General features: G+C 43.5%; 1 protein-coding gene across 1 annotated transcript in view; it reads left to right on the forward strand.

The window, feature by feature from the left end:
- Positions 1-4419: 4419 nt before the first annotated feature.
- LOC124545993 (venom peptide HsVx1-like) overlaps positions 4420-26356 on the forward strand; it is a 135928-nt gene continuing 113991 nt past the window's right edge. Inside the window, exon 1 of the mRNA XM_047124961.1 lies at positions 4420-4590. Within this exon, the coding sequence (XP_046980917.1) occupies positions 4452-4590 (139 nt within the window). The 5' untranslated portion in view covers positions 4420-4451. The remainder of the gene's footprint in view (positions 4591-26356) is intronic.

The following is a 26356-nucleotide window of genomic DNA, read 5'->3' on the forward strand; positions in this document are numbered from 1 at the left end:
ATTGCTGATAACAAGGCGCACTTGCGCGCGCACACTGATTCCAATCTTGCCCCAAGGCCAACCGTTCAGTTTGGACGTCCTAACGCAAACCGTTCAGAAGTTATTTCGATCTTATTTCGTATAGTTCAGTAATTGTCACTCTATATATCATAGTGTAATGACTCATAATAGTCTCAGCTGGAAATAAAGCGTCATTTACACTACTGGCCATTAAAATTGCTACAGCACGCTGATGACGTGCTACAGACACGAAATTTAACCAACAGGAAGAAGATGCTGTGATATGCAAATGATTAGCTTTTCAGAGCATTCACACAAGGTTGGCGCCGGTGGCGACACCTACAACGTGCTGACATGAGGAAAGTTTCCAACCGATTTCTCATACACAAACAGCAGTTGACCGGGGTTGCCTAATGAACCGTTGTTGCGATGTCTCGTGCAAGGAGGAGAAATGCATACCATTACGTTTCCGACTTTGATAAAGGTCGCATTGTAGCCTATCGCGATTCCGGTTTACCGTATCGTGACATTGCTGCTCGCCTTGGTCGAGATCCAATGACTGTTAGCAGAATACAGAATCGGAGGGTTCAGAAGGGTAATACGGAACGCCGTGCTTGATCCCAACGGCCTCGTATCACTAGCAGTCGAGATGACAGGCATCTTATCCGTGTAGCTGTAACGGATCGTGCAGCCACGTCTCGATCCCTGCGTCAACAGATGGGGACGTTTGCAAGACAACAACCATCTGCACGAACAGTTCGACGACGTTTGCAGCAGCATGGACTATCAGCTCGGAGACCATGGCTGCGGTTATCCTCGACGCTGCATCACAGACCGGAGCGCCTGCGATGGTGTACTCAAAAACGAACCTGGGTGCACGAATGGTAAAACGTCATTTTTTTCGGATGAATCCAGGTTCTGTTTACAGCATCATGATGGTCACATCCGTGTCTGGCGACATCGCGGTGAACGCACATTGAAAGCGTGTATTCGTCATCGCCATACTCGCGTATCACCCGGCGTGATGGTATGGGGTGCCATTGGTTACACGTCTCGATCACCTCTTGTTCGCATTGACGGCACTTTGAACAGTGGACGTTACATTTCAGGTGTGTTACGACCCGTGGCTCTACCCTTCATCCGATCCCTGCGAAACCCTACATTTCAGCAGGATAATGCACGACCGCATGTTGCAGGTCCTGTACGGGACTTTCTGGATACAGAAAATATTTGACTGCTGCCCTGGCCAGCACATTCTCCTGATCTCTCACCAATTGAAAACGTCTGGTCAATGGTGGCCGAGTAACTGGCTCATCACAATACGCCAGTCACTACTCTTGATGAACTGTGGTATTGTATTGAAGCTGCATGTGCAGCTGTACCTGTAGACGCCATCCAAACTCTGTTTGACTCAATGCCCAGGGGTATCAAGGCCATTATTACGGCCAGAGGTGGTTGTTCTGGGTACTAATTTCTGAGGATCTATGCATCCAAATTGCGTGAAAATGTAATCACATGTCAGTTCTAGTAAAATATATTTGTCCAATGAATATCCGTTTATCATCTGCATTTCTTCTTGGTGTAGCAATTTTAATGGCCGGTTGTGTATTTCCACATAAAGTTGTCAAAATAAGTCTGCAATAGTTCTTTTGTTATTCATTTCAAGAAAGTAAAGTTGTCAACATGGTAAATGTATTTTCATACTAAAATTCTGCGAAAAACTTCGGTAACAATAGCTTGCTTGCAAGGCTGTGGTGTCAAAGCCTTATAGACTAATGGTGATGGTTCATGGGTCACATGGTGTCCACTGTCTTGAGTAACTGGGCTGGTATGAGTGAAGGGTCTGAAAACGTACGTAATGTAATCGGTTATCACTGTGTATACTGCTAACAATTACTGGTTTCGCTGTTGAAGTTAAGATGCCTCAGTTCGCTGTTGATTGTGTTTAGTTTATATTTCTAGCCCTCCAGTTAGTGTGCAACGGTTTGAAATATTTAAACGTGGAAAAGAATGTATCCAGAACTCGGAAGGAAGTAAAGAACACTCAAAACCACAAACGTGGATAGGAAATCGAAGCAAAATTTAAGTGTTGGCTACAACGTAGAAAAAAGGCCGATAATTTTCGATCCATTGTTCGTGAAAATATATCCGAATTTAGTGCGAGTTTTGTATATGTGTACTACATTTATTAACGTATAATAGTGGAGTATTAGCACGGGAAAGAGGCTGTCTAGTATAAGACAAAAACAAAAATTGTCAAAACAGACAACTGAACCCAAAGGCACATTCCAAAAATAACAAAAAACACAGATATCTACCAAGAAGCAGGAATATACCAACTACAGTGAAACACATGTGATGGAAGGTATATAGGACAAACCAGCAGAAGATTTGACACATGGTACAAAGAACATATCAGAGCATGGAAATATGGAACAAGCCACTCAACTTTTGCAGAACATTTGAAAGAAAATAACCACAAACCTACTACAAGAGAAAATGATATGAAAATAATTACAATAAATAATGAAAGACATCTCCTAACATTACAGGAAAATTATCATATATACAAAACAATGGCTGAAAAGAAACAACTGCTAAATGACCAAGTAAATATGACTAATAACTCACTGTTTACACTGATTGGTCATATAATAGACAGAAATCCCAACAAGAGATTACACATCTGATTCCTCTCATAAGTATATACAGAAAAATATAATAATTATTATTATTATTGTGATTATTGTTATTATTTTTAAGAATAAATAATGAACAAAAAATAGTAATAAAAATAAAATAAATAATTTTTATTTTATTAAACAATAAAGTAAAAAATTAAAAAAATAAGAAATCTGTCTCCCTCTCTAATACACACATACACATACACACACACACACACACACACACACACACACACACACACACACACACATTCACAAAACAGTTGAATGGAGAAAACTGAGAATCTTGGTAACACTTAAAAAAACAAATGAAACTCTGTATTAGAAAGATGGCAGTTACAGTGATGTGTAACGTAAACAGTGAACTGAAAGTGAACTGTAAGATGTCAAGCGGGCTGCCAGATGAGAAAAAGCAGTTTGCTTAGATGCAATGAATTAGAAGTTACCTGTAAGTACCTTTCCATTTCATAAAAAAACGTTAAGGAACTGTTTTTACATCTATAACCTCGATGTGAAACCATAACCTATGTATAAAAATGAACAAATCATGTAATATTTCAGGACACCCACTGAAGATGTCTTGTAGAAAAGGCAAAACGCGTCTGGGTGCATAAATAAAAATAAGAATTTCGATGTGCAGCATGCAAAAGAGGCTTTGTCTTTGAAACAACTGTAATTTACCTAGTATCTACTGGTATCTCCTGCTTTTTATAGCTTCTGTCTCCTGATTTAGAGACTGTTGCACCTGGGAACATTGGCCTTTCCCACGGGACAGACTGTGTAGGTTATGACATGAGAGATTAGTGCACTTATGAAGGCATAACAGATTGTCATTTTACCGTGCTCAATAGGTTAACGCAGGGGTCTCCAAACTTTTTAGCCTGCGAGCCACATTGACTCCTCTACGATGTCATAAGGGCCAAGATCTACCTAGTGGGATTAAAGCACCCTACTACTCTACGATCACCATAATGCAAGGCTAAAGGAAAGATGAAATCGCAAAAAATCTAAGGTTGTGGGAATAGCTAGCACTGAAACGAACAACGATTTTTATTTAATTACATAATTTTGATTAGTGGACGTACCTGACCGAAATTCTGGCGTGTTTTATTCTGGCGAATTTCACCGACAAAAAAGTATGTCACTGCACATTCTTCACGAAAGCGTCCTGCAAAGTTAACGAAATCTCATTGTTAGCAACACTATTACTGCAAGACGTAATACAGGTAGAGTATGTCAACGCATTGTTATCTCAAGCGGCGCAACAATAAGTTTAGTTATGTAGTCTTGTAGGGAGTAGCAGAGCCAATGTCGCGGTGTATTGGTCGCGATAGGCCTCGAAACTCAATTGTTGGCAGTATAGGCACCACCTCAAATATTTGGCGAGCCGGATACCGGGGGTGTCTGGCCAGCTAACGCGCCCTAGTTTGCCGGCTCTGGCGGGCCGGTTTCGGCCCGCGGGCCGTAGTTTGGAGACCCCTGGGTTAAGGGACTACAACTTGTGAATAATACTGGTGCGAAGTACTCCGTGCATTGGGGAGTTATACGTACAGACGTACTTGTAGAAAGAAGTGACTGTTGACTGCCAGCAAGAGGTTGTAGTGCTTTGATAATGTCACATAGGCTGCCTTATTGGCACGTGGAAGTTGATGGGCCTCTTACAATTAACGGCTCTTTTATCTCGCGCACCGACTGCGCCGCCACCATTAAAAGGGCGCCGGCCGTTCCCCGCGGGCGCACATCAACAAGAGAGGATCCGGCACGGCGATGGCGGCGTCGATGGCGACCCCAGGTTTCTTTCTTGTGGCGCTGCTGGTGCTGCCTGCCGTCCTCGTGGGCGCAGATGAGTCCGTCGTCGTTAAGGATGAGAGTAAAGTGGAAGTGGACATCGGCAAAGGCAAGGAAGGTCAGTGACTTCTACAGATTATTTTATTCGCTTATCTGAATCTACAGCTGTGTCTACACTCCGCGGGTCACCTGACGGTGTCTGGAGAAGAGTACTTCTGGTTCTACTCTCAGCTCCCACATTCCCTCTTCCAGTGGCGAAAGGTGCTTGGGAAGAAACGGTCGTCGATAACCCTCCGAATTGGCTCTAATTTCTCGTTTTGTTCTTTCGTGAAACGTTCTTGGGAGGAACTAACTTCTTGTCCGACTCTTCCCCGAACGCACTCTCTCAGAATTTCAACAGTAAACCTCTGAATGACTCTCAACGCCTGTCTTATAGCGTCTGTAATTGGAGTTTATTTAGCGGCTTTGTAATCCTCCCAAGCCATTTAGACGATCCTGTGAGAAAGGGCTCTCCGTTGGATCTTGTCTATCTCTTCTATTAGTCCAACCTGGTAAAGGTTGACAAACAGTACTCGAGACTTGCTCCAACCAGTGATTTGTAAGTCATTTCCTTCGAGGACGAATTACATTTCCTTAAGATTCTACCTCTCAATGTCAGTCTGGCATCTGCTTCTCCTACTATTTGTTTTATGTGCTCATTACAATATTAAGCTCGTTCCGCATGGTTACTTTCAGATATTTTACGGCAGTGATTGTTTACAGCAATCTGTCGCCAATAGCGCAGTTTTATGGTAATGGATTTCTTCTCTTATGTGTGCGCTAAGTGGGTCCAAGGCTTCCATTCAGTCTCTTATTGCACAGTCTGGTGTGCCAGCTGAACATAGAATGAGGTTTTCACTCAGCAGCGGAGTGTGCGCTAATGTGAAACTTCCTGGCAGATTAAAACAGTGTGCCGGGCCGAGACTCGAAATCGGGACCTTTGCCTTTCGCGGGCAAGTGCTCTACCAACTGAGCTACCCAAGCACGACTCACGCCCCGTCCTTACAGCTTTACTTCCGCCAGTATCTCATCTCCTACCTTCCAAACTTTACAGAAGCTCTCCTGCGAACCATGCAGGACTAGCACTCCTGAAAGAAAGGATATTGCGGAGACATGGCTTAGCCACAGCCTGGGGGATGTTTCCAGAATGACATTTTCACTCTGCAGCGGAGTGTGCGCTGATATGAAACTTCCTAGCAGATTAAAACTGTGTTTCATATCAGCGTACACTCCGCTGCAGAGTGAAAATCTCATTCTGGAAACGTCCCCCAGGCTGTCGCTAAGCCATGTCTCCGCAATATCCTTTCTTTCAGGGTGCTAGTCCAGCATGGTTCACAGGAGAGCTTCTGTAAAGTTTGGAAGGTAGGAGACGAGATACTGGCGGAAGTAAAGCTGTGAGGACGGGGCGTGAGTCGTGCTTGGGTAGCTCAGTTGGTAGAGCCCGCGGAAGGCAAAGGTCCCGATTTCGAGTCTCGGTCCGGCACACAGTTTTAATCTGCCAGGAAGTTTCAGCTGAACATGGCTAAATGAAAGCCGAAGTTTTAAATTTCATTTTCAAGAAATCGTTCACACGGGTGAATCGTGCAAACATACCGTTGTTTGACCCTCGATCAGACTCCCGCATGGACGACATAGTAATAATCATCACTGACGTAAAGAAAGAACTGAATGATTTGAAAGCGAATAAATCACCAGGTACAGATGGAATCCCAATCCGATTTTACAAAGAGCACTCTACTTCATTGGCTCCATACCTAGCCTGCATTTATCGTGAATCTCTTGCCCAGTACAGAGTTCCAAGTGACTAGAAAAAAGGCACAAGTGTGTCCGTTATATAAGAAGCGTAAAATAACGGACCCACAAAATTACAAACCAATATCCCTAACTTCGTTTTGCTACAGAATTCTTGAACATATTCTCAGTTCGAGTACATTAAACTTTCTAGAGACTGAGAAGCTTATGTCCATGAATCATATTGGTTTTATGAAGCATTGCTCGTGTGAAACTCAGCTTGTTCTTTTCTCGCATGATATACTGCTAACTGTGGATGAACGACAACAGTCAGAGTCGATATTTTTAGATCTCCGGAGAGCATTCGAGATGGTGTCCCACTGCAGGCTGTTAACGAAGGAACAAGCATATGAAACAAGTTCACAGATATATGAGTGGCTCGAAGACTTCTTAGATAATAGAACCCAGTATGTTGTTCTCGATGGCTAGTGTTCATCAGAGACTAGGTTATCGTCAGGAGTACTCCAGGGAAGTGTGATAGGACCGCAGTTGCTCTCTATATACATAAATGATTTGGCGGACAGGGTGGGCAGCAGTCTGCAGTTGTTCGCTGGTGATGCTGTGCTGTACGGTAAGGTGTCGAAGTTGAGGGACCGTAGGAGATACAAGGTGACTTAGAGAAAATTTCCAGTTGGTGTGATGAATGGCAGCTAGCTCTAAATATCGACAAATGTAGGTGAATGAGGATGAGTGGGAAGAAAAAAAACCTGTAATGTTCTTATACAGTAGTATTAGTGTCCTGCTTGACACATTAAATATCTGACGTAACGTTGCAAAGCGATGTGAAATGAAACGAGCATGTGGGAATTGTAGTAGGGAAGGTAAATGGTCGGCTTCGGTTTATTGAGAGAATTTTGGGAAAGAGTTGTTCACCTGTAAGGCTAAGGACAAACTGAGACGCGTATAGCACGTGTGACATGACATGACACACGTGTGACGCGCCGCGTTGCTCCTGCGTTTATTGGGATGCGTACACATTCTTTGCACGCGCCGGTTGGCGACGTTAGGTGCTGACACAATCGAAGCGCGCCCACCATATAATGTTTCTTAAACGATTTTACAGAAACTATTCGGTAAAAATACTTGATTTTTGTGTTACTTGTAGCGTTAGATGTCAACTTCGTGGTGAAGTGACCGTCATGTCACAAATGGTCATATTTATTGTGATACACCAAATTAAGTAAGACACTGTGCAAAATTGGAAAAGAGTGCAATGAACAATAGTACTCGCTATGATTTTATGTTTGATGCTTGTTACATCATATGTTGCTGCGTACGAAATTTAGGTAATACAGGGAGATTCAAAAAGAATACCACAACTTTAGGAATTTAAAACTCTGCAACGACAAAAGGCAGAGCTAAGCACTATCTGTCGGCGAATTAATGGAGCTATAAAGTTTCATTTAGTTGTACATTTGTTCGCTTGAGGCGCTGCTGACTAGGCGTCAGCGTCAGTTGATGCTAAGATGGCGACCGCTCAACAGAAAGCTTTTTGTGTTATTGAGTACGGCAGAAGTGAATCGACGACAGTTGTTCAGCGTGCATTTCGAACGAAGTATGGTGTTAAACCTCCTGATACGTGGTGTATTAAACGTTGGTATAAACAGTTTACAGAGAATGGGTGTTTGTGCAAAGGGAAAAGTTCTGGACGGCCGAGAACGAGTGATGAAAATGTAGCACGCATCCAGCAAGCATTTGTTCGCAGCCCAGGAAAATCGACTCGCAGAGCTAGCAGAGAGCTGCAAATTCCACAATCAACTGTACGGAGAGTCCTACGAAAAAGGTTAGTTATGAAACCTTATCGTCTGAAATTGGTTCAAGCGCTGTCTGCAGCTGATAAGATTAAAAGAATCGATTTCTGTGATTTAATCCTTGCTCAAATGGAAACAGATGAATCTTTCGTTTCAAAGATCGTGTTTAGTGATGAAGCAACTTTCCACACTAACAGGAAAGTCAAGCGTCACAATGTCTGTATATGGGGCACTGAGAATCCGCGGGAAACAACTCAGTATGAACGTGACTCGCCTAAGGTGAACGTTTTCTGTGCCATTTCAGCCAATAAAGTTTTTGGTCCCTTTTTCTTCGAAGGTGCTACTGTAACTGGACTACAGTATCTGGAGATGTTAGAGAATTGGCTGTTCCCTCAGCTCGAACAAGAAGCACAACAATTCATATTTCAGCAGGATGGAGCACCACCACATTGGCACTTATCTGTCCGTAACTACCTGAACGTCAACTACCCGAGGCGATGGATCGGCCGCCAGGCAGCCCGTGACAGAGCACTTCATCACTGGCCTCCAAGAAGCCCTGATCTTACCCCCTGCGATCTTTTCTTATGGGGGTATGTTAAGGATATGGTGTTCCAGCCACCTCTCCCAGCCACCATTGATGATTTGAAACGAGAAATAACAGCAGCTATCCAAACTGTTACGCCTGATATGCTACAGAGAGTGTGGAACGAGTTGGAGTATCGGGTTGATATTGCTCGAGTGTCTGGAGGGGGCCATATTGAACATCTCTGAACTTGTTTTTGAGTGAAAAAAAACCTTTTTAAATACTCTTTGTAATGATGTATAACAGAAGGTTATATTATGTTTCTTTCATTAAATACACATTTTTAAAGTTGTGGTATTCTTTTTGAATCACCCTGTATATTGAATTTTCTTCAGGCTTGGGAGGAGGTCTCTATCTACATCTACATCTAGGATACTCGGCAAATCACATTTAAGTGCCCGGCAGAAGGTTCATCGAACCACCTTCACAATTCTATTATTCCAATCTCGATAGCGCGCGGAAAGAATGAACACCTACATCTTCCCGTAGGAGCTCTGATTTCCCTTATTTTATCGTGGAGATCGTTCCTCCCTATATACGTCGGTGCAAACAAAATATTTTCGCATTCGGAGGAGAAAGTTGGCGATTGGAATTTTCTGAGAAGATTCCGCTCCAACGAAACACGCCTCTGCTTTAATGACATCCATTCCAAATCCTGTATCATTTCAGTGACACACGGTCCCCTGTTTCGCGATAATACAAAACGTGCTGCCTTTCTTTGAACTTTTTCGATGTACTCCGTCAGTCCTATCTGGTAAGGATCCCACACCGCGCAGCAGTATTCTAAAAGCGGACGGACAAACGTAGTGTAGGCAGACGTCTTAGTAGGTCTGTTACATTTTCTAAGTGTCCTACCAATAAAACGCAGCCTTTGGTTAGCCTTCCCCCATAACATTTTCTATGTGTTCCTTTCAATTTAAGTTGTTCGTAATGGTAATACCTAGGTATTTAGTTGAATTTACAGTTTTTAGATTAGACTGATTTATCGTGTAACCGAAGTTTAACTAGTTCCTTTTAGTATCATGTGGATGACCTCACACTTTTCGCTATTTAGGGTCAACTGCCACTTTTCACACCATTCAGATATCTTTCCTAGATCGTTTTGCAGTTTGTTTTGATCTTCTGATGACTTTATTAGTCGATAAATGACAGCGTCATCTGCAAACAACCGAAGACGCCTGCACAGATTGTCACCCAAATCGTTTCTGTAGATAAGGAACAGCAAAAGGCCTATAACACTAACTTGGGGAACGCCAGAAATCACTTCTGTTTTACTCGATGACTTTCCGTCAGTTACTACGAAACGTGACCTCTCTGACAGGAAATCACAAATCCAGTCACATAACTGTGACGATATTGCAAAAGCATGCAATTTCACTACCAGCCGATTGTGTGGTACAGTGTCAAAGTCCTTCCGGAAATCCAGAAATACGGAATCGATCTGAAATCCCTTGTCAATAGCACTCAACACTTCATGTGAATAAAGAGCTAGTTGTGTTTCACAGGAACGATGTTTTCTAAATCCATCTTGACTGTGTGTCAATAGACCGTTTTCTTCGAGGTAATTCATAATTTGGCATGGACGAATTTGCTTCGGATGGCCATATGGTGTATTATTCTGGGCACGATAACAACAGAAGTAATGGAGTAGCCTTCATAGTTAGTGATAAAGTGAGAAAAGCTGTAATGGGATGCAAATATAAAAATGATAGAATGATGTCCATCAGACTTCAAGGTCAGCTCCTCAACATCACAGTAATTCAAGTTTATGCACCAACAACCGATGCTGAAAAGGAAATTATTGACCAGTTCTATGGAGATTTACAAGGATTACTACTGTCAACACCAAAAAAAGATATCGTCTTCATAGTTGGAGATTGGAATGCAAAAGTGGGAAATGAAGCTGTAGTCAGCTACAACAAGACCTGGGGCTGACTGCGGATCAGATCATGAGCTCCTGATTGCAAAATTTCGGCTGAAACTTCAGAATGTAGCAAAAAGTATCCCAACTTGCAGATACGACCTTAACTCCATACCCTCCGACTATGCTGTAGAGGTACAAAACAGATTTAATGTATTACAGCTGGAGGACAAAAGCTCGCAAGAGATGTGGACAGAAGTAGCTAATACTGTCAAGGAGGCCGCAGAGAAACACATTCCCAAGAAAAGGAACAGTAAGAAGGCTAGATGGCTATCAGTTGAGGCACTACAAGTTGCAGAAGAACGAAGGAAAGCAAAACTCAAGGGAGATAGATCAGCTATGTTTGAATTAAATAAAGATTTTCAGAAATTAGCTAGAAGAGATAAAAATATATTCTTTAATGAACAGTGCAAAGAAGTTGAAGATAGTAACGGAATGGGGAAGACAAGAGATCTTTATAAGAAAATTAGAGAAATTAAAGGAAAATTCCAGGCAAAAATTGGAATGATAAAAGATAGAAACGGGAAAGATCTGAGTGAAGCAGAGGATGTTAAGGAAAGATGGGCAGAATATGTAGAAGACCTATACAAGAAAGAACTGCATCATGACAGGACTCCTACTGCTGGTGTTAATGTTAATTTAGAACTAGAGTCAGATATTTTTGAGAGGGAAATCCAGTGGGCCCTTGAAAATATGGCTGATAACAAAACTGGTGGACATGGTGAAATACCAGCAGAATTGTTTAAAGTCACTGGAAAGGATGCAGTGAAAGTGCTGCACTCAATATGTCAAAAAATATGGATCACGCAGCTGTGGCCAGAAGACTGGAAAAGATCAGTATTCATCCCCATTTCAAAGAATAAAAGTTCTAAAGATGCTCATATTACCGAACAATCGCACTTATTTCACATGCTAGCAAAGTTATGTTGAAAATCTTACAAAATAGTCTTCGCCAATATCTAGATCGAGAGCTGCCAGAAGAACAAGCTGGATTTAGGAAAGTATGAGGAACTAGAGATCAAATTGCTAACATTCGGTGGATTATGGAAAAAGCGAGAGAATTCCAGAAAGATGTGTACCTCTGCTTTATTGACTACGCCAAAGCCTTTGACTGCGTCGATCACTACATATTATGGAACGTACTGAAAAACATGGGTGCACCAGATCACCTCATTCATCTGATACGGAGTTTATACCTTGACCAAGAAGCCACGGTGAGAACTATGTATGGAACAACGAAATGGATAAAGATTCAAGGCTGCATACTGTCACCGTACTTATTCAGTCTGTATGCAGAACATGTTATGAGGAATGCGAGGCTAGATGAAGGAGAAACAGGAATTAAAATAGCTGGAACAAATGTAAACAACCTCAGGTACGCGGATGATACGATCCTGTTGGCAGAAAGTGAAGAAGAATTGAGAACACTCTTACTGAAGGTGAAAGACGAAAGTGAAAAGGCCGGTCTTATGCTGAATGTGAAGAAAACGAAAATTATGGCAACTACACCTACCAATTCGTGGGATATAGCAGGAGAAACCATGGAGGTAGTGACCACATTCAGTTATCTCGGTTCCCAGATCTCTGCTGACGGCGACTGCAGCCATGAAATCCGGAGACGCCTGTTGCTCGGTAGACAGGCGATGTCAAACCTTGACAAGGTTATAAGGTCCAGAGATATAACGCTAGCAACAAAGATCAGTATTGTGAGGGCTGTGGTCTTTCCAGTTGTGATGTATGGATGCGAGTCCTGGACCATTAGAAAGGCTGAACGGCGAAGAATTGACTCCTTCGATTTGTGGTGTTGGAGGAAACTTCTTAGAGTTCCATGGACTGCAAAGAGAACCAACAGATCAATATTGGAGCAAATTAAACCAGATTTCTCCCTGGAAGGTCTAATGTTAAAACAAAAGCTGACCTACTTTGGACACACAATGCGAAGGCATGCCTCGCTGGAAAAAACATTAATGCTGGGGAAGATTGAAGGAACTAGAAGAAGAGGACGTCAGAGGATGAGATGGATCGATGGCATCACAGAAGCAATGTGTTCCAACCCGGAAGGTCTACGGGAGAAAGTGCAAGACAGGAAAAAGTGGCGTGATTTGGTTCATGGGGTCACGAAGAGTCGGAACCGACTAAACGAATAGAGAGAGAATTCATAATGGTCGAACACAATATATGTTCCAAAATCCTGCTGCAAATCGACGTTACCTACATGGGCCTGTAATTTAGTGGCTTACTCCTACTACATTTCTTGAATATTGGTGTGACCCGTGCAACTTTCCAGTCTTTAGGTACGGATCTTTCGTCAAGCGAATGGGATTATATGGCTGTTAAGTACGGAGCTAAAGCATCAGCATACTCCGGAAGGAACCTAATTGGTATGCAGTCTGGACCAGAAGAGTTACTTTTATTAAGTGATTTAAATTGCTTAACTACACCGGTCCGGGAGGCCGAGCGGTTCTAGGCGCTACAGTCTGGAACCGCACGACCGCTACGGTAGCGGGTTCGTTTATTAAAAAACTAGAAACCCGCCTAGATTGCGAAAAAAGCACCTAGTGTTAACCTAGGTTTCGGCGTAGATAACTACACCTTCTTCAGAACAATAAAACCCACAAGTGCCTAAGAAGACCTTTGTCAATGATTAAAAGAACACCATATCTATACATTTATAAACGAAAAAAAGGAAAACACAAACAGTACATATGTACAAAGTCTAAACCGTTACTTAACTTAATGGTGTAACCTCCACCTCACACCGGCCTGTTTGCTGACGTGATGCGATGTTGAAGGTTCTTAAAGTAGCGGGTTCGAATCCTAAGTCGGGCATGGATGTGTGTGATGTCCTTAGTTAGGTTTAAGTAGTTCTAAGTTCTAGGGGACTGATGACCTCAGAAGTTAAGTCCCATAGTGCTCAGAGCCATTTGAACCCTTTTTTTGCTTCACTACTCCGAGGTTATTTACTTCTACGTTGCTCATGTTGGCAGCTGTTCTCGCTTCGAATTCTGTAATATTTACTTCGTCTTCTTTTGTGAAGGCATTTCGAAAGACTGTGTTTAGTAACTCTGCTTTGGCAACACTGTCTTCGATAGTATCTCCATTGCTATCGCGCAGAGAAGGCATTGATTGTTTCTTGCCGCTAACATACTTCACATACGACCAGAATCTCTTTGCATTTTCTGTCAAGTTTCGAGACAAAGTTTCGTTGTGGAAACTGTTATAAGCATCTCGCATTGATGTCTGCGCTAAATTTCGTGCTTCTGTAAAAGAACGCCAGTCTTGGGGATTTTGCGTCTGTTTGAATTTGGCATGCTTGTTTCGCTGTTTCTGCAACAGTGTTCTGACCCGTTTTGTGTACCAAGGAGGATCAGCTCCGTCGTTTGTTAATTTATTTGGTATAAATCTCTTTATCGCTGCCGACACTATGTCTTTGAATTTAAGCCACATCTGGTCTACGCTTATGTTATTAATTTGGAATGAGTGGAGATTGTCTCGCAGGATGGCGTCGAGTGAATTTTTATCTGCTTTTTTTGAATAGGTATATTTTTTGCTTATTTTTCGAGGATTACAATATTCAATCTCGTTACGACAACCTTGTGTTCACTAATACCTGAATCGGTTTTGATGCTCGTTATTAACTCAGGACTATTTGTTGCTAAGAGGTCAAGTGTGTTTTCACAACCGTTTACTATTCGCGTGGGCTCATGAACTAACTGCTCTGATCTTTAAAAAAGAATCGTACGTAGCGCGTACGCTCCAGATAGCACGTCCGCGAGTATGAAATATTCATAAGACTTCTCATACACCCTAAAACTCTCGAGACATCAAAACGAGCTTTTGGCGAGTGATAGCACCCAAGGAGGAGAGCATTTTGAGAAATTGTTAACATCTGTGGCGATATATCAGGAACTACAGCTTTTATTTCTTTTCACCCCGATGACCGTAACTTTTTAAGAGTCGTCGATAGCTAATGAAACGAAACTCCCTAGTATGAAAATACACATGAAATTTCTTCTCTTATGTTACTACAAACCGACTCATTGAGGTCTTCTGTAAGGTATTGATCTCTCTGGTCGCCATGTGCTCGTTTAATGAATGAGACACTCTGTTTCAGAATTGTGTCGCAATAGCTGCTGCACGGTGAGCTTGTGCAAATTACACTGTGTTGTGGCAAAAGAAGCACAATTGAACCCGTCAACAAGAGAAATGTGGCCGTTAGTCGTAAATGAGAAAAGATTAACAATTAACACAAAAATAAATCGCCAATTCTGTTGCAGTTTTGGTTGAATCCCTGTAATCCATCGTATTTTTAACACTGAACGACTGGAATGGAAACTTATCAAAGGGTTTTATTTCTGTTCTTCATCTGAGCAAGATCAAAACAATGATGAGTGTACCCTCCAGGCGGAGTGAGGCGCACATGCTACATGCTGGTTAATCACCTATGTCCTGCCAAACTGATAATGTGTGGTTCGCGAATAGAATAACAGTTGTTGAGAAAAGTAAACAACTGATGTATCGCACAGCACGATGGTCGGCGTACTGGCAGCAGCTGAGAATGATGCGCGCGACAGGAATACGGAAGTTACCCCAGGTCTGCCTTTTATGGCGAAGAGTTCAAATCGTTCGAAGAAAACATTGTCATGAATACGGCCTGCCTCGTCAGCAACACATTTCAGTGAATTAAATATATCACACCACCGGACTATTCTAGGACACTCATACTTTCGGATAATACCGAGTGCATTGTTCATATGTGTAGCCTTTTGTGTACTTAGTTTATCGATGGTGACACCGTGCATGCAACCACTGAAATGCTGTTTCTCCACACTATGCGCCAATTAAAACATTGTCATTCAGGGGAGTTTCTCGACTGTTTCTAGTTTACAGTGAAAGTGTGGTGTCTGCTTGCATGTAGTATAAAGTCTCTTATTACATTCATATCCAATTAATCACAATGAACTTCGTCTACTTCAGATCTTGGACGCTTTTTAACAGGAGCACAAACGGGACATATCCACGGAAATTTTCACTTTTCGAAGTTTTGTAACGGGTTATACAGAAATGTCATTAATGTCAGTACAGGTAGCATGCAGACATGCTTGTTTCACTATACAGGGTGATTCAAAAAGAATACCACAACTTTAAAAATGTGTATTTAATGAACGAAACATAATATAACCTGTTATACATCATTACAAAGAGTATTTAAAGAGGTTTTTTTCACTCAAAAACAAGTTCAGAGATGTTCAATATGGCCCCCTCCAGACACTCGAGCAATATCAACCTGATACTCCAACTCGTTCCACACTCTCTGTAGCATATCAGGCGTAACAGTTTGGATAGCTGCTGTTATTTCTCGTTTCAAATCATCAATAGTGGCTGGCAGAGGTGGCTGAAACACCATATCCTTAACATACCCCCCTAAGAAAAAATCGCAGGGGGTAAGATCAGGGCTTCTTGGAGGCCAGTGATGAAGTGCTCTGTCACGGGCTGCCTGGCGGCCGATCCATCGCCTCGGGTAGTTGACGTTCAGGCTTCATAACTAACCTTTTTCGTAGGACTCTCCATACAGTTGATTGTGGAATTTGCAGCTCTCTGCTAGCTCTGCGAGTCGATTTTCCTGGACTGCGAACAAATGCTTGCTGGATGCGTGCTACATTTTCATCACTCGTTCTCGGCCGTCCAGAACTTTTCCCTTTGCACAAACACCCATTCTCTGTAAACTGTTTATACCAACGTTTAATACACCACCTATCAGGAGGTTTAACACCATACTTCGTTCGAAATTCACGCTGAACAGCTGTCGTCGATTCACTTCTGCCGTACTCAATAACACAAAAAGCTTTCTGTTGAGCGGTCGCCATCTTAGCATCAACTGACGCTGACGCCTAGGCAACAGTGCCTCAAGCGAACAAATGTACAACTAAATGAAACTTTATAGCTCCCTTAATTCGCCGACAGATAGTGCTTAGCTCTGCCTTTTGTCGTTGCAGAGTTTTAAATTCCTAAAGTTGTGGTATTCTTTTTGAATCACCCTGTATAATACTTAAAATTTCCGGCCTTGCTTCTTGACCACATAATTTTATAATATTACTTCCTATTTCCCTACCCTTTGCGATGAATTGTCTATGCCTTCTTGCAATTTGAAGGCATTGTGGAAGCAGAAGGTATAATCCCAGTCGCTAATGGCTAAACATTCACTGAATTGTGCATTTTTCTTGCAAAAGAAAAACAATAACGAAATAAAACATCGACACTTTAGAGATATAAATAACTGAAAAATATAATCAACTTGCGAAAAAGGATCGAGAGTTTAAATGGCGGAAAACGAAACACTACTCAAAGACAGTAGAGTTCGCCGGCCGCTGTGGCCGAGCGGTTGTAGGCGCTTCAGTCCAGAGCCGTGCGACTGTTACGGTCGCAGGTTCGAATCCTGCCTCGGGCATGGATGTGTGTGGTGTCCTTAGGTTAGTTAGGTTTAAGTAGTTCTAAGTTATAGCGGACTGATGACCTCAGATGTTAAGTCCCATAGTGCTCAGAACAATTTGAACCATTTAGTAAAGTTCAGCAATAAGGCAATATTGTTCGGACGGCCGACACTACCACCGACCATACGCGGGATGGCTGAGGAAGCATACGGCCGGATCGCTTTCCCGCTCCCCGCCTCATCCCTCCCGTAGTGCTCACGAGGCGCGCGGCGCAAGAAACTGTGCCGCGACAACGCCGCACGACCCGGCGTAGGCGCGTGTCGCGTCACCATCGGATCGCTTCCCAATTGAAGCTCTTGAGTTACAAAAATGCGCACTGCGATGCGCCACACGCGCTATAAGCGTCTCTATTTGCACTTAGGGTAAAGGAGACTGCGTATAGGACCTATTGCTGAGTACTGCTCAGGTGTTTGGGATCCGTACCAGGTCGTACCAGGTCGGACTGAAGAAAGACACCGAAGCAGTTCAGAGTCAGGCTACTAGATTTGCTCCGGCAGGCGTGAACAACACGTCAGTGTTACGGAGATGCTTCGAGAACTCAAAGGGGAACCCTAGGGGCAAGGCGACGTTCTTTTCGAGTAACACTGTTTAGAAAATTTAGAGAACCGGCATTTGAAGCTGACGGCCCAACGGTTCCACAGCCGGCAGCATCCATTGTGCGTAAAGACCTCGAAGGTAACAGACAAGAAATCAGGGCTGATACGGAGGCATATAGACACTCTCATGCAGGCACTCTTTTCCTCGCTCTATTTGCGGGTGGAAAAGGGAAGGGAATGGCTAGTAGTGGTACAGGGTACACTCCGCCACGCAACATACGGTGGGTTGCATAGTATCTATGTACGCTACTGGCCATTAAAATTGCTACACCAAGAAGAAATGCAGATGATAAACGGCTATTCATTGGACAAATATATTACACTAGAACTGGCATGTGATTACATTTTCACGCAATTTTGGTGGATAGATCCTGAGAAGTTAGTACCCAGAACAACCACCCCTGGCCCTAATAACGGCGTCGATACGCCTGGGCGTTGAGTCAAACAGAGCTCGGATGGCGTGTACAGGTACAGCTGTGCATGCAGCTTCAACACGATATCACAATTCATCAAGAGTAGTGACTGGCGTATTGTGACGAGCCACTTGCTCGGCCACCATTGACCAGACGTTTTCAGTTGGTGAGAGCTCTGGAGACGTGCTGGCCAGGGCAGCAGTCGACCATTTTCTGTAACCAGAAAGGCCCGTACAGGACCTGCAACATGCGGTCGTGCATTATCCTGCTGAAATGTAGGGTTTCGCAGGGATCGAATGAAGGGTAGAGCCACGGACCGTAACACATCTGAAATGTAACATCCACTGTTGAAAGTACTGTCAATGCGAACAAGAGGTGACCGAGACGTGTAACCAATGGCACCCCATACCATCACGCCGGGTGATACACCAGTATGGCGATGACGAATAGACGCTTCCAATGTGCGTTCACCGCGATATCGCCAAACACGGATGCGACCATCATGATGCTGTAAACAGAACCTGGATTCATCCGAAAAAATGACGTTTTGCCATTCGTGCACCCAGGTTCGTCGTTGAGTACACCATCGCAGGCGCTCCTGTCTGTGATACAGCGTCAAGGGTAACCGCAGCCACGGTCTCCGAGCTGATAGTCCGTGCTGCTGCAAACGTCGTCGAACTGTTCGTGCAGATGGTTGTTGTCTTGAAAACGTCCCCATCTGTTCACTCAGGGATCGAGACGTGGATGCACGATCCGTTACAGCCATGCGGATAAGATGCCTGTCATCTCGACTGCTAGTGATACGAGGCCGTTGGGATCCAGCACGGCGTTCCATATCACCCTCCTGGACCCACCGCTTGCATCTTCTGTTAACAGTCATTGGATCTCGACCAACGTGAGTAGCAATGTTGCGATACAATAAACCGCAATCGCGGTAGGCTACCATCCGACCTTTATCGAAGTCGGAAACGTGATGGTACGCATTTCTCCTCCTTACATGAGGCATCACAACAATGTTTCACCAGGCAACGCCCGTCAACTGCTGTTTGTGTATGAGAAATCGGTTGGAAACTTTCCTAATGTGAGCACGTTGTAGGAGTCGCCACCGGCGCCAACCTTGTGTGAATACTCTGAAAAGCTGATCATTTGCATATATAGCAACCTCTTCCTGTTGGTTAAATTTCGCGTCTGTGGCACGTCATCTTCGTGATGTAGCAATTTTAATGTCCAGTAGTGTAGCTGTGGATGTAGATGTAGATATTTTACGTTTATTTACTCCAGGGTTCACTGCCAGCCCCTGCATGATTTAGCAATCCCCAGCAGTTCGGTACAGTGCTCTGGCAGTGCTACCTCCTTATTCACGACCGCAGTATCTGCAAACAGTCTAATGAAGATCCCACCGCTTTCCACTAGTTCTTTTACACTGAGATGTCAAAACTCATGGGGTACCTCTTAATATCGTGTCGGACCTCCTTTTGCCCGGCGTAGTTCAGCAACTCAACGTGGCATGGACTCGACAAGTCGTCCGAAGTTCCCTGCAGAAATATTAAGCCATACTGCCTCTGTAGCAGTCCATAATTGCGAAAATGTTGCCGGTTCAGGATTTGTTCACGAACTGACGTCTCGATTACGTTCCATATATCCAGAATGAGATTTTCATTCTACAGCGGAGTGTGCGCTGATATGAAACTTCCTGGCAGATTAAAACTGTGTGCCCGACCGAGACTCGAACTCGGGACCTTTGCCTTCTGCGGGCAAGTGCTCTACCAACTAAGCTACCGAAGCACGACTCACGCCCCGTCCTCACAGCTTTACTTTCGCCAGTATCTCGTCTCCTACCTTCCAAACTTTACAGAAGCTCTCCTGCGAACCTAGCAGAACTAGCACTCCTGAAAGAAAGCATATTGCGGAGACATGGCTTAGCCACAGCCTGGGGGATGTTTCCAGAATGACATTTTCACTCTGCAGCGGAGTGTGCGCTGATATGAAACTTCCTGGCAGATTAAAACTGTGTGCCGGACCGAGACTCGAAATCGTGATCTTTGCCTTCCGAGGGCAAGTGCTCTACCAACTGAGCTACCCAAGCACGACTCACGCCCCGTCCTCACAGCTTTACATCCGCCAGTATCTCGTCTGCTACCTTCCAAACTTTACAGAAGCTCTCCTGTGAACCATGCAGGACTAGCACCCCTGAAAGAAAGGATATTGCGGAGACAGGACTTAGCGACAGCCTGGGGGACGTTTCCAGAATGAGATTTTCACTCTGCAGCGGAGTGTACGCTGATATGAAACACAGTTTTAATCTGCTAGGAAGTTTCGTATCAGCGCACACTCCGCTGCAAGGGTGAAACTCTCATTCTGGAAACATCCCCCAGGCTGTGGCTAAGCCATGTCTCCGCAATATCCCTTCTTTCAGGAGTGCTAGTTCTGCTAGGTTCGCAGGAGAGCTTCTGTAAAGTTTGGAAGGTAGGAGACGAGATACTGGCAGAAGTAAAGCTGTGAGTACCGGGCGTGAGTCGTGCTTCGGTAGCTCGGTTAGAGCACTTGCCCGCGAAAGGCAAAGGTCCCGAGTTCGAGTCTCGGTCGGGCATACAGTTTTAATTTGCCAGGAAGTTTCACGTTCCATATATGTTCGATGGTATTCATGTCAGACGATCTGGGTGGCCAAATTATTGGCTCGAACTGACAAGAATGTTCTTGAAACCAATCGCAAACAATTATGTTCCGGCGACAGGAGGCATTGTCATCCACAAAAGTTCCATCATTGATTGGTAACATGAAATCCATGAATGGCTGAATATCGTCTCAGAGTAGCCGAACATAACGATCTGCCGGCAGTGGTCGGTTCAGTTGGACTAGAGGTCCCAGTTCATTCCATGTAAACACAGCCGACACCATTACGGAGCCACCAACAGCTTGCACAATCCCGTGTTGACAACTTGGATCCATGGCTTAGTGGGTGTCTGTGGCACACTCGAACCCTACCATCAGCTCTTATCGAATGACTCATCTGACCAGGCCACCATTTTCCAGTCGTCTAGGGTCCAACCGATACGGTCACGAGCCCAGGAGAGGCGCTGCGAGAACTCGCCGTACTGTCGTAATGGATATGTTCGTCGTACGTCTCACATTGATTTATGAGGTTATTTCAAACAGTGCTGCTTGTCTGTTACCACTGACAACTCTGTGCAAACGCCGCTGCTCGCGATTGTTAGGTAAAGCCGTCGGCACACGGACCGTGCTGTCGAAAGTCAACGTTGAGCGTGCTAAGTTCAACCTGCTGCTGAACGTTCAGAAACGATGCGACTTCTGCGTACGGTACGGGGGCTCCGACGTGGTACACGCGATCGCAACGCACTCCAGCGGCAGTTGCGGGAAGTTTCTAGTTCGTAAATCACACTGTTTACTAAGCGGGCGCGCGTAAAATTCCCATGTTAGCTCTGTTAAAACGCACATTTCCTCCATTGTCCAATCAATAAGGACACAGGGTCATAAAAGTTCCATTACAAACAGTGCGGTACAAATTTGGAATATTTCTCCGCATAAGATAAACATTATTTCATCACTCCCACATTTTAGTAAAACTTCAAGGTCAGTCTTACTTGATCGCTGTTCCTGCCCAGTTGCAGAATCTTTGCAACATATGAATTACGAAGGATAAAAGAAAAAGGAGCAAAATATCTTTGTACAAATAGCGCAAGCTATCCTATAGATTAAGCCAATCGAACAAAGTCACCCCTCAATAAGAGCTGAACTTATATTTACATAACATCAAATTTTATAGTATATACTTATATTAAAACAATAATAAAGTATCAGAACCTAATAAAAACGCCAATGTTAGGAAAAAAATTGACAGTGTCAAAATGCGAACCACCGCCGAAACTGATATTTAATAAACAAACAGTGACGCTGCTCACTACACTAAACCAACATCAGACCACTTTCGACAACTGATATTATATTACCCTTGTTAGAAACCTTAATCGTAGATATGTTACGAATTCAAATTTAATTATAACAAATTGCACCAAGAACAATGCGTTTTGGGTGGATCTTCAGTCTGTGGCTACCTTCAAATAGCCCACTCTGATAATACACAAGTTACAATAACTCTTTTGCCACGAATATGAAGTTTCTCATTATTTTATTGGAACGAATCATACAGTTAACAACGGGTTTTCCAGTGATTCTCAATTTGCTGGTGCTCAGAAACGGCATATATACGCGTAGGCTTGAAATTAATGCCAATATGGCGCCTCACGACTTTGTGCTGAAGGGGGGGTGGCGTGTTTGTGACGCGTGTGGCGTTGTGCCATCTCATTGGTCAACGCTCAGAAAATCTGACATGCCAGATATTGCTCTGCACGTTCGGAAAGACTCCGGAACGTGCTATTCCACGCTATGACGTCAGAAACTCGGCACGCTCAACGGCTTAAGGGCCGTCAGCCACTGGGTTATCCGTGGAGAGAGGTGATGCCTGAAATTTGGTATTCTTGGCACACTCTTGACACTGTGGATATCGGAATACCGAATTTCGTAACGATTTTCGAAATGGAACGTCCCATCCTCCTAGTTCCAACTACCAAACCGCATTCAAAATGTGTTAATTCTCGTTGTGCGGCCATAATATTGTCAGACACCTTTTCACATGAATCACCTCAGTACAAATGACAGCTCTGCCGATCCACTGCCGTTTCATACCTTGTGTACGCGATACTACAGCCATCTGTATTTGTGCATATCACTCTTTCGATACTGTTGTCAACAGTAACAGTCCTATCACTCTTCCCTAACCCACTCCTGAAATTACCTTTACATCTGTCGAATGTGTCCCGGTAAGAGCGACGTGCTGCTTTCTACCTTCAACGAAGTCTTGAATTCAGTCACAAATATAGTCTAATACTCGGTAATCTCGGTTTTTCTTTTGTGCGGGCTTACCAAATGGCGTCCTGAAGTCAAGGAACACGGCATCAAGTTGAGCGGCAATGCCTAGAGCGGTGTGGATCTCATGGACGAGCAAAATGAGGACTCTGCTTTCAGAAGCGATGTTGATTTTTAGTGAGGAAATTGTCGTTCATCAAAAATGTCGTAATACATAAGCATAAACATGCTCCATAATTCTACAACAGACTGACGTCAACGATATACCTTTATAGTTATGTTGATCTGTCCTACGACCCTCTCTCTAAATGAGAATGAATTGCGCTTTTTTTTTTTTTTTTTTTGCAGTTCATAGGTATCCTTCGGTGCTCCAGGTAACTACGAAAAACTGCTGCTAAAATAGGGGCAAGTTCTTTCGCATAATTTATGTAGAATCTTACAGGAATCTCATCTGTTCCAGGCGCCTTTCCATTACTAAGAAACTGTAGTTGTTTTTCTATTCCATCGTCACTTACTGCATACCTGTCATTAAGACGTTCGTGCGATAAATTAAAGGATGCTCTGTACTGTGATTTTTCGCACTAAAACAATTTCGGAGAACCGAATTCAGTATTGCAACCTTGTCTCTGTAATTTTCTGTTCTGTGTCAATATGGTCACTGAGTCACTGAATACCAAATTTCGGTCCACTCGCTGGTTTTACGTAAGTCGAAAATTTCTTACGACTATTATCAGTCCAGTTAGCAAAATTTATTTTCTAAGTTATTGAGAATGTCTCTCATTCTTCTCCTTGTGCTCATTTTCCTATCCTTCAGCTTTTGTTCGGCAGCTATATTCTGACTGTCCTTCAATCGGCGATGAAGCTCTCTTTGTTCAGGTAGCAAGTTTCTAATACTGCCGTTAACCCACGATGGGTCTTCGCTACCCCTTAAAACCCACGCAGAACATAACTCGTCTAAAGCGTATTGAATGATGCTTTTGAATTTTATCCATTTGTGCACCACATCTTCTTCAGTACTGAATGTTTGATGTTGACTGCTCAGATACTCTGCAATTTGTATCTTGTCACAGTCCCTAAGCAAGAACATTTTCCTGTATTTATTAACCGCTGCCGGCCGTTGTGGCCGAGCGGTTCTAGGTGCTTCAGTCCGGATCCGCGCGACTGCTACGGTCGCAGGTTCGAATCCAGCCTCGGGCATGGATGCGTGTGATGTCCTTAGGTTAGTTAGGTTTAAGTAGTTCTACGTTCTAGGGTACTGATGACCTCAGATGTTGAGTCCCATAGTGCTCAGAGCCATTTGAACCATCTTAACCGCTCTTATAGAACATTTTAGTCATTGGTGCTGTCACAGCCTTATGATCATCGATGCCCTCATCTAAGTTAACTGATTCGAAAAGTACAGTCTTATGTTGCGAAAAGTGTGAGGTCATCCACATGAGTGCTAAAAGGAATCCGTTAAACTTCGGTTGCCGCACGGGATTAGCCGACCGGTCTGAGGCGCTGCGGTCATGGACTGTGCGGCTGGTAGCGGCGGAGGTTCGAGTCCTTCCCTCGGGTATGGGTGCGTGTGTTTGTCCTTATGATAATTTAAGCTAAGTAGTGTGTAAGCTTAGGGACTGATGACCTTATCAGTTAAGTCCTATAAGATTTCACACACATTTGAAAATTTTTTTGTAAACTTCGGTTATGTGATATATCAGTCAAAGCTTAAGTCCGTAAATCCAACTAAATACCTAGGCATTACAGTTATGAACAACTTAAATTGTAACGACCACATAGAAAATGTTGTGGGGAAGGCTAACCAAAGGCTGCGTTTTATTTGCAGCACACTTAGGAAATGTAACAGATCTACTAAGAAGACTGCCTACACTACGCTTGTCCGTCCTCTTTTAGAATGCAGCTGCGCTGCATGGGATCCTTACCAGACAGGACTGACGGAGTACGTCGAAGAAATTCACGAAGGGCAGCATGCTTTATATTATCCCGAAGTAGGGGGTAGAGTGTCAGTGAAATGATATAAGATTTGGGATGGTTGTCATTAAAGCAAAGGGGTGTTTCGTTGCGGCGGAATCTTCTCAGGAAATTACAATCGCCAACTTTCTCCTCCGAATGCGAAAATATTTTGTTAACGCCGACCTACATAGGGAGAAACGATCACCACGATAAAATAAGGGAAATCAGAGCTCGTACCGAAAGATATATGTGATAGTTCTTTCCGCGCGCTATACGAGATTGGAACAATAGAGAATTGTGAAGGTGGTTCGATAAACCCTCTGCCAGACACTTAAATGTGATTTGCAGAGTATCCATGTAGATGCAGGTTCTAGGAAGTGTAAGACGTTGCCCTCATGAGTTGGTTCTATATCTGCTCGAAGTAGTAAAAATGTAGCACGAACTTATGTCTCTGGCACCAGTTTCATCGTATAGCTCTCCCATTCTGCCCTAACACAGTTACCTCATTAAAATGCTGTGCAGCTGCAATGGTGAGAGAGCTCTGGAACTGTGGTTTATTAAGTTTCTTAAGCAAGGAACTGAGGAGAAGTAAGATCAAAAGCTTATGAAAAAGAATATGCTCGGTACAGAAATAAACGTTTAATGTCTTCACTTATGCTGTTCCAAAACCCACAGAATTTCTCGCTACACCTGCTACCGATGACCATTAAAAATTACGTTCCTTCATCGAAAAAGTCTATAATTAGTGGAAAAACACGGTAGATAATAGAAGTTTTACGTAATATCCATGGCATAAAATACTCTCCTCTTTGTGTGCTGCCTTTTGCCAAAATCTCATTTCGATACCTCAAACGGTTTATGAAACATGTGGAACGTTGTGAATATTTCATTCTGGCTTTATCGAGGGTGCATGCGATCGCAAATGAGTGTGCAACGACAGATCGATCTTCTTGAGACTTGTTACAGACAGTGACCTCCACCTAATGAAAAATTCAATAACCTAGCTAAATTTCATACGCAGCAATGTATGTAATATGCGTCATACGCAAAATCATAACGATCCCTATTTTCCATTGCAAACTTTTTCGAATTTTGCGGTGTCTTACTTAAATGGAAATATCATACTATGACCATAATGAAATAATGCACACATCATCATGAAGCTGATATATAAACCTGTAAGTAATACAAAAATAATTACTGCCAAGCCATTTGAGAAAGATTGAGGGCGTGCGCTTCGATTCTGTCATTGTAGTGTCACCGACCGACTGAAAGTGGGCAAACAATGTCGGCCTCCCCTTCTGAACAAATAAATGAACTCGCCCAGCGCTTTGGACGAAAATTGGTCACTGCGCATCGACCACAGCAGCCTGTGTGGACTCTATGTAGGAACGAATGTTGTTTCCGGGACGGTGTTCCCGTCTCGTGACCGATCACAAAATCACATGAATTAACACGCACT

This window comes from Schistocerca americana, chromosome 8 (genome assembly GCF_021461395.2).
Source record: "Schistocerca americana isolate TAMUIC-IGC-003095 chromosome 8, iqSchAmer2.1, whole genome shotgun sequence".
NCBI classification, from domain to species: domain Eukaryota; kingdom Metazoa; phylum Arthropoda; class Insecta; order Orthoptera; family Acrididae; genus Schistocerca; species Schistocerca americana.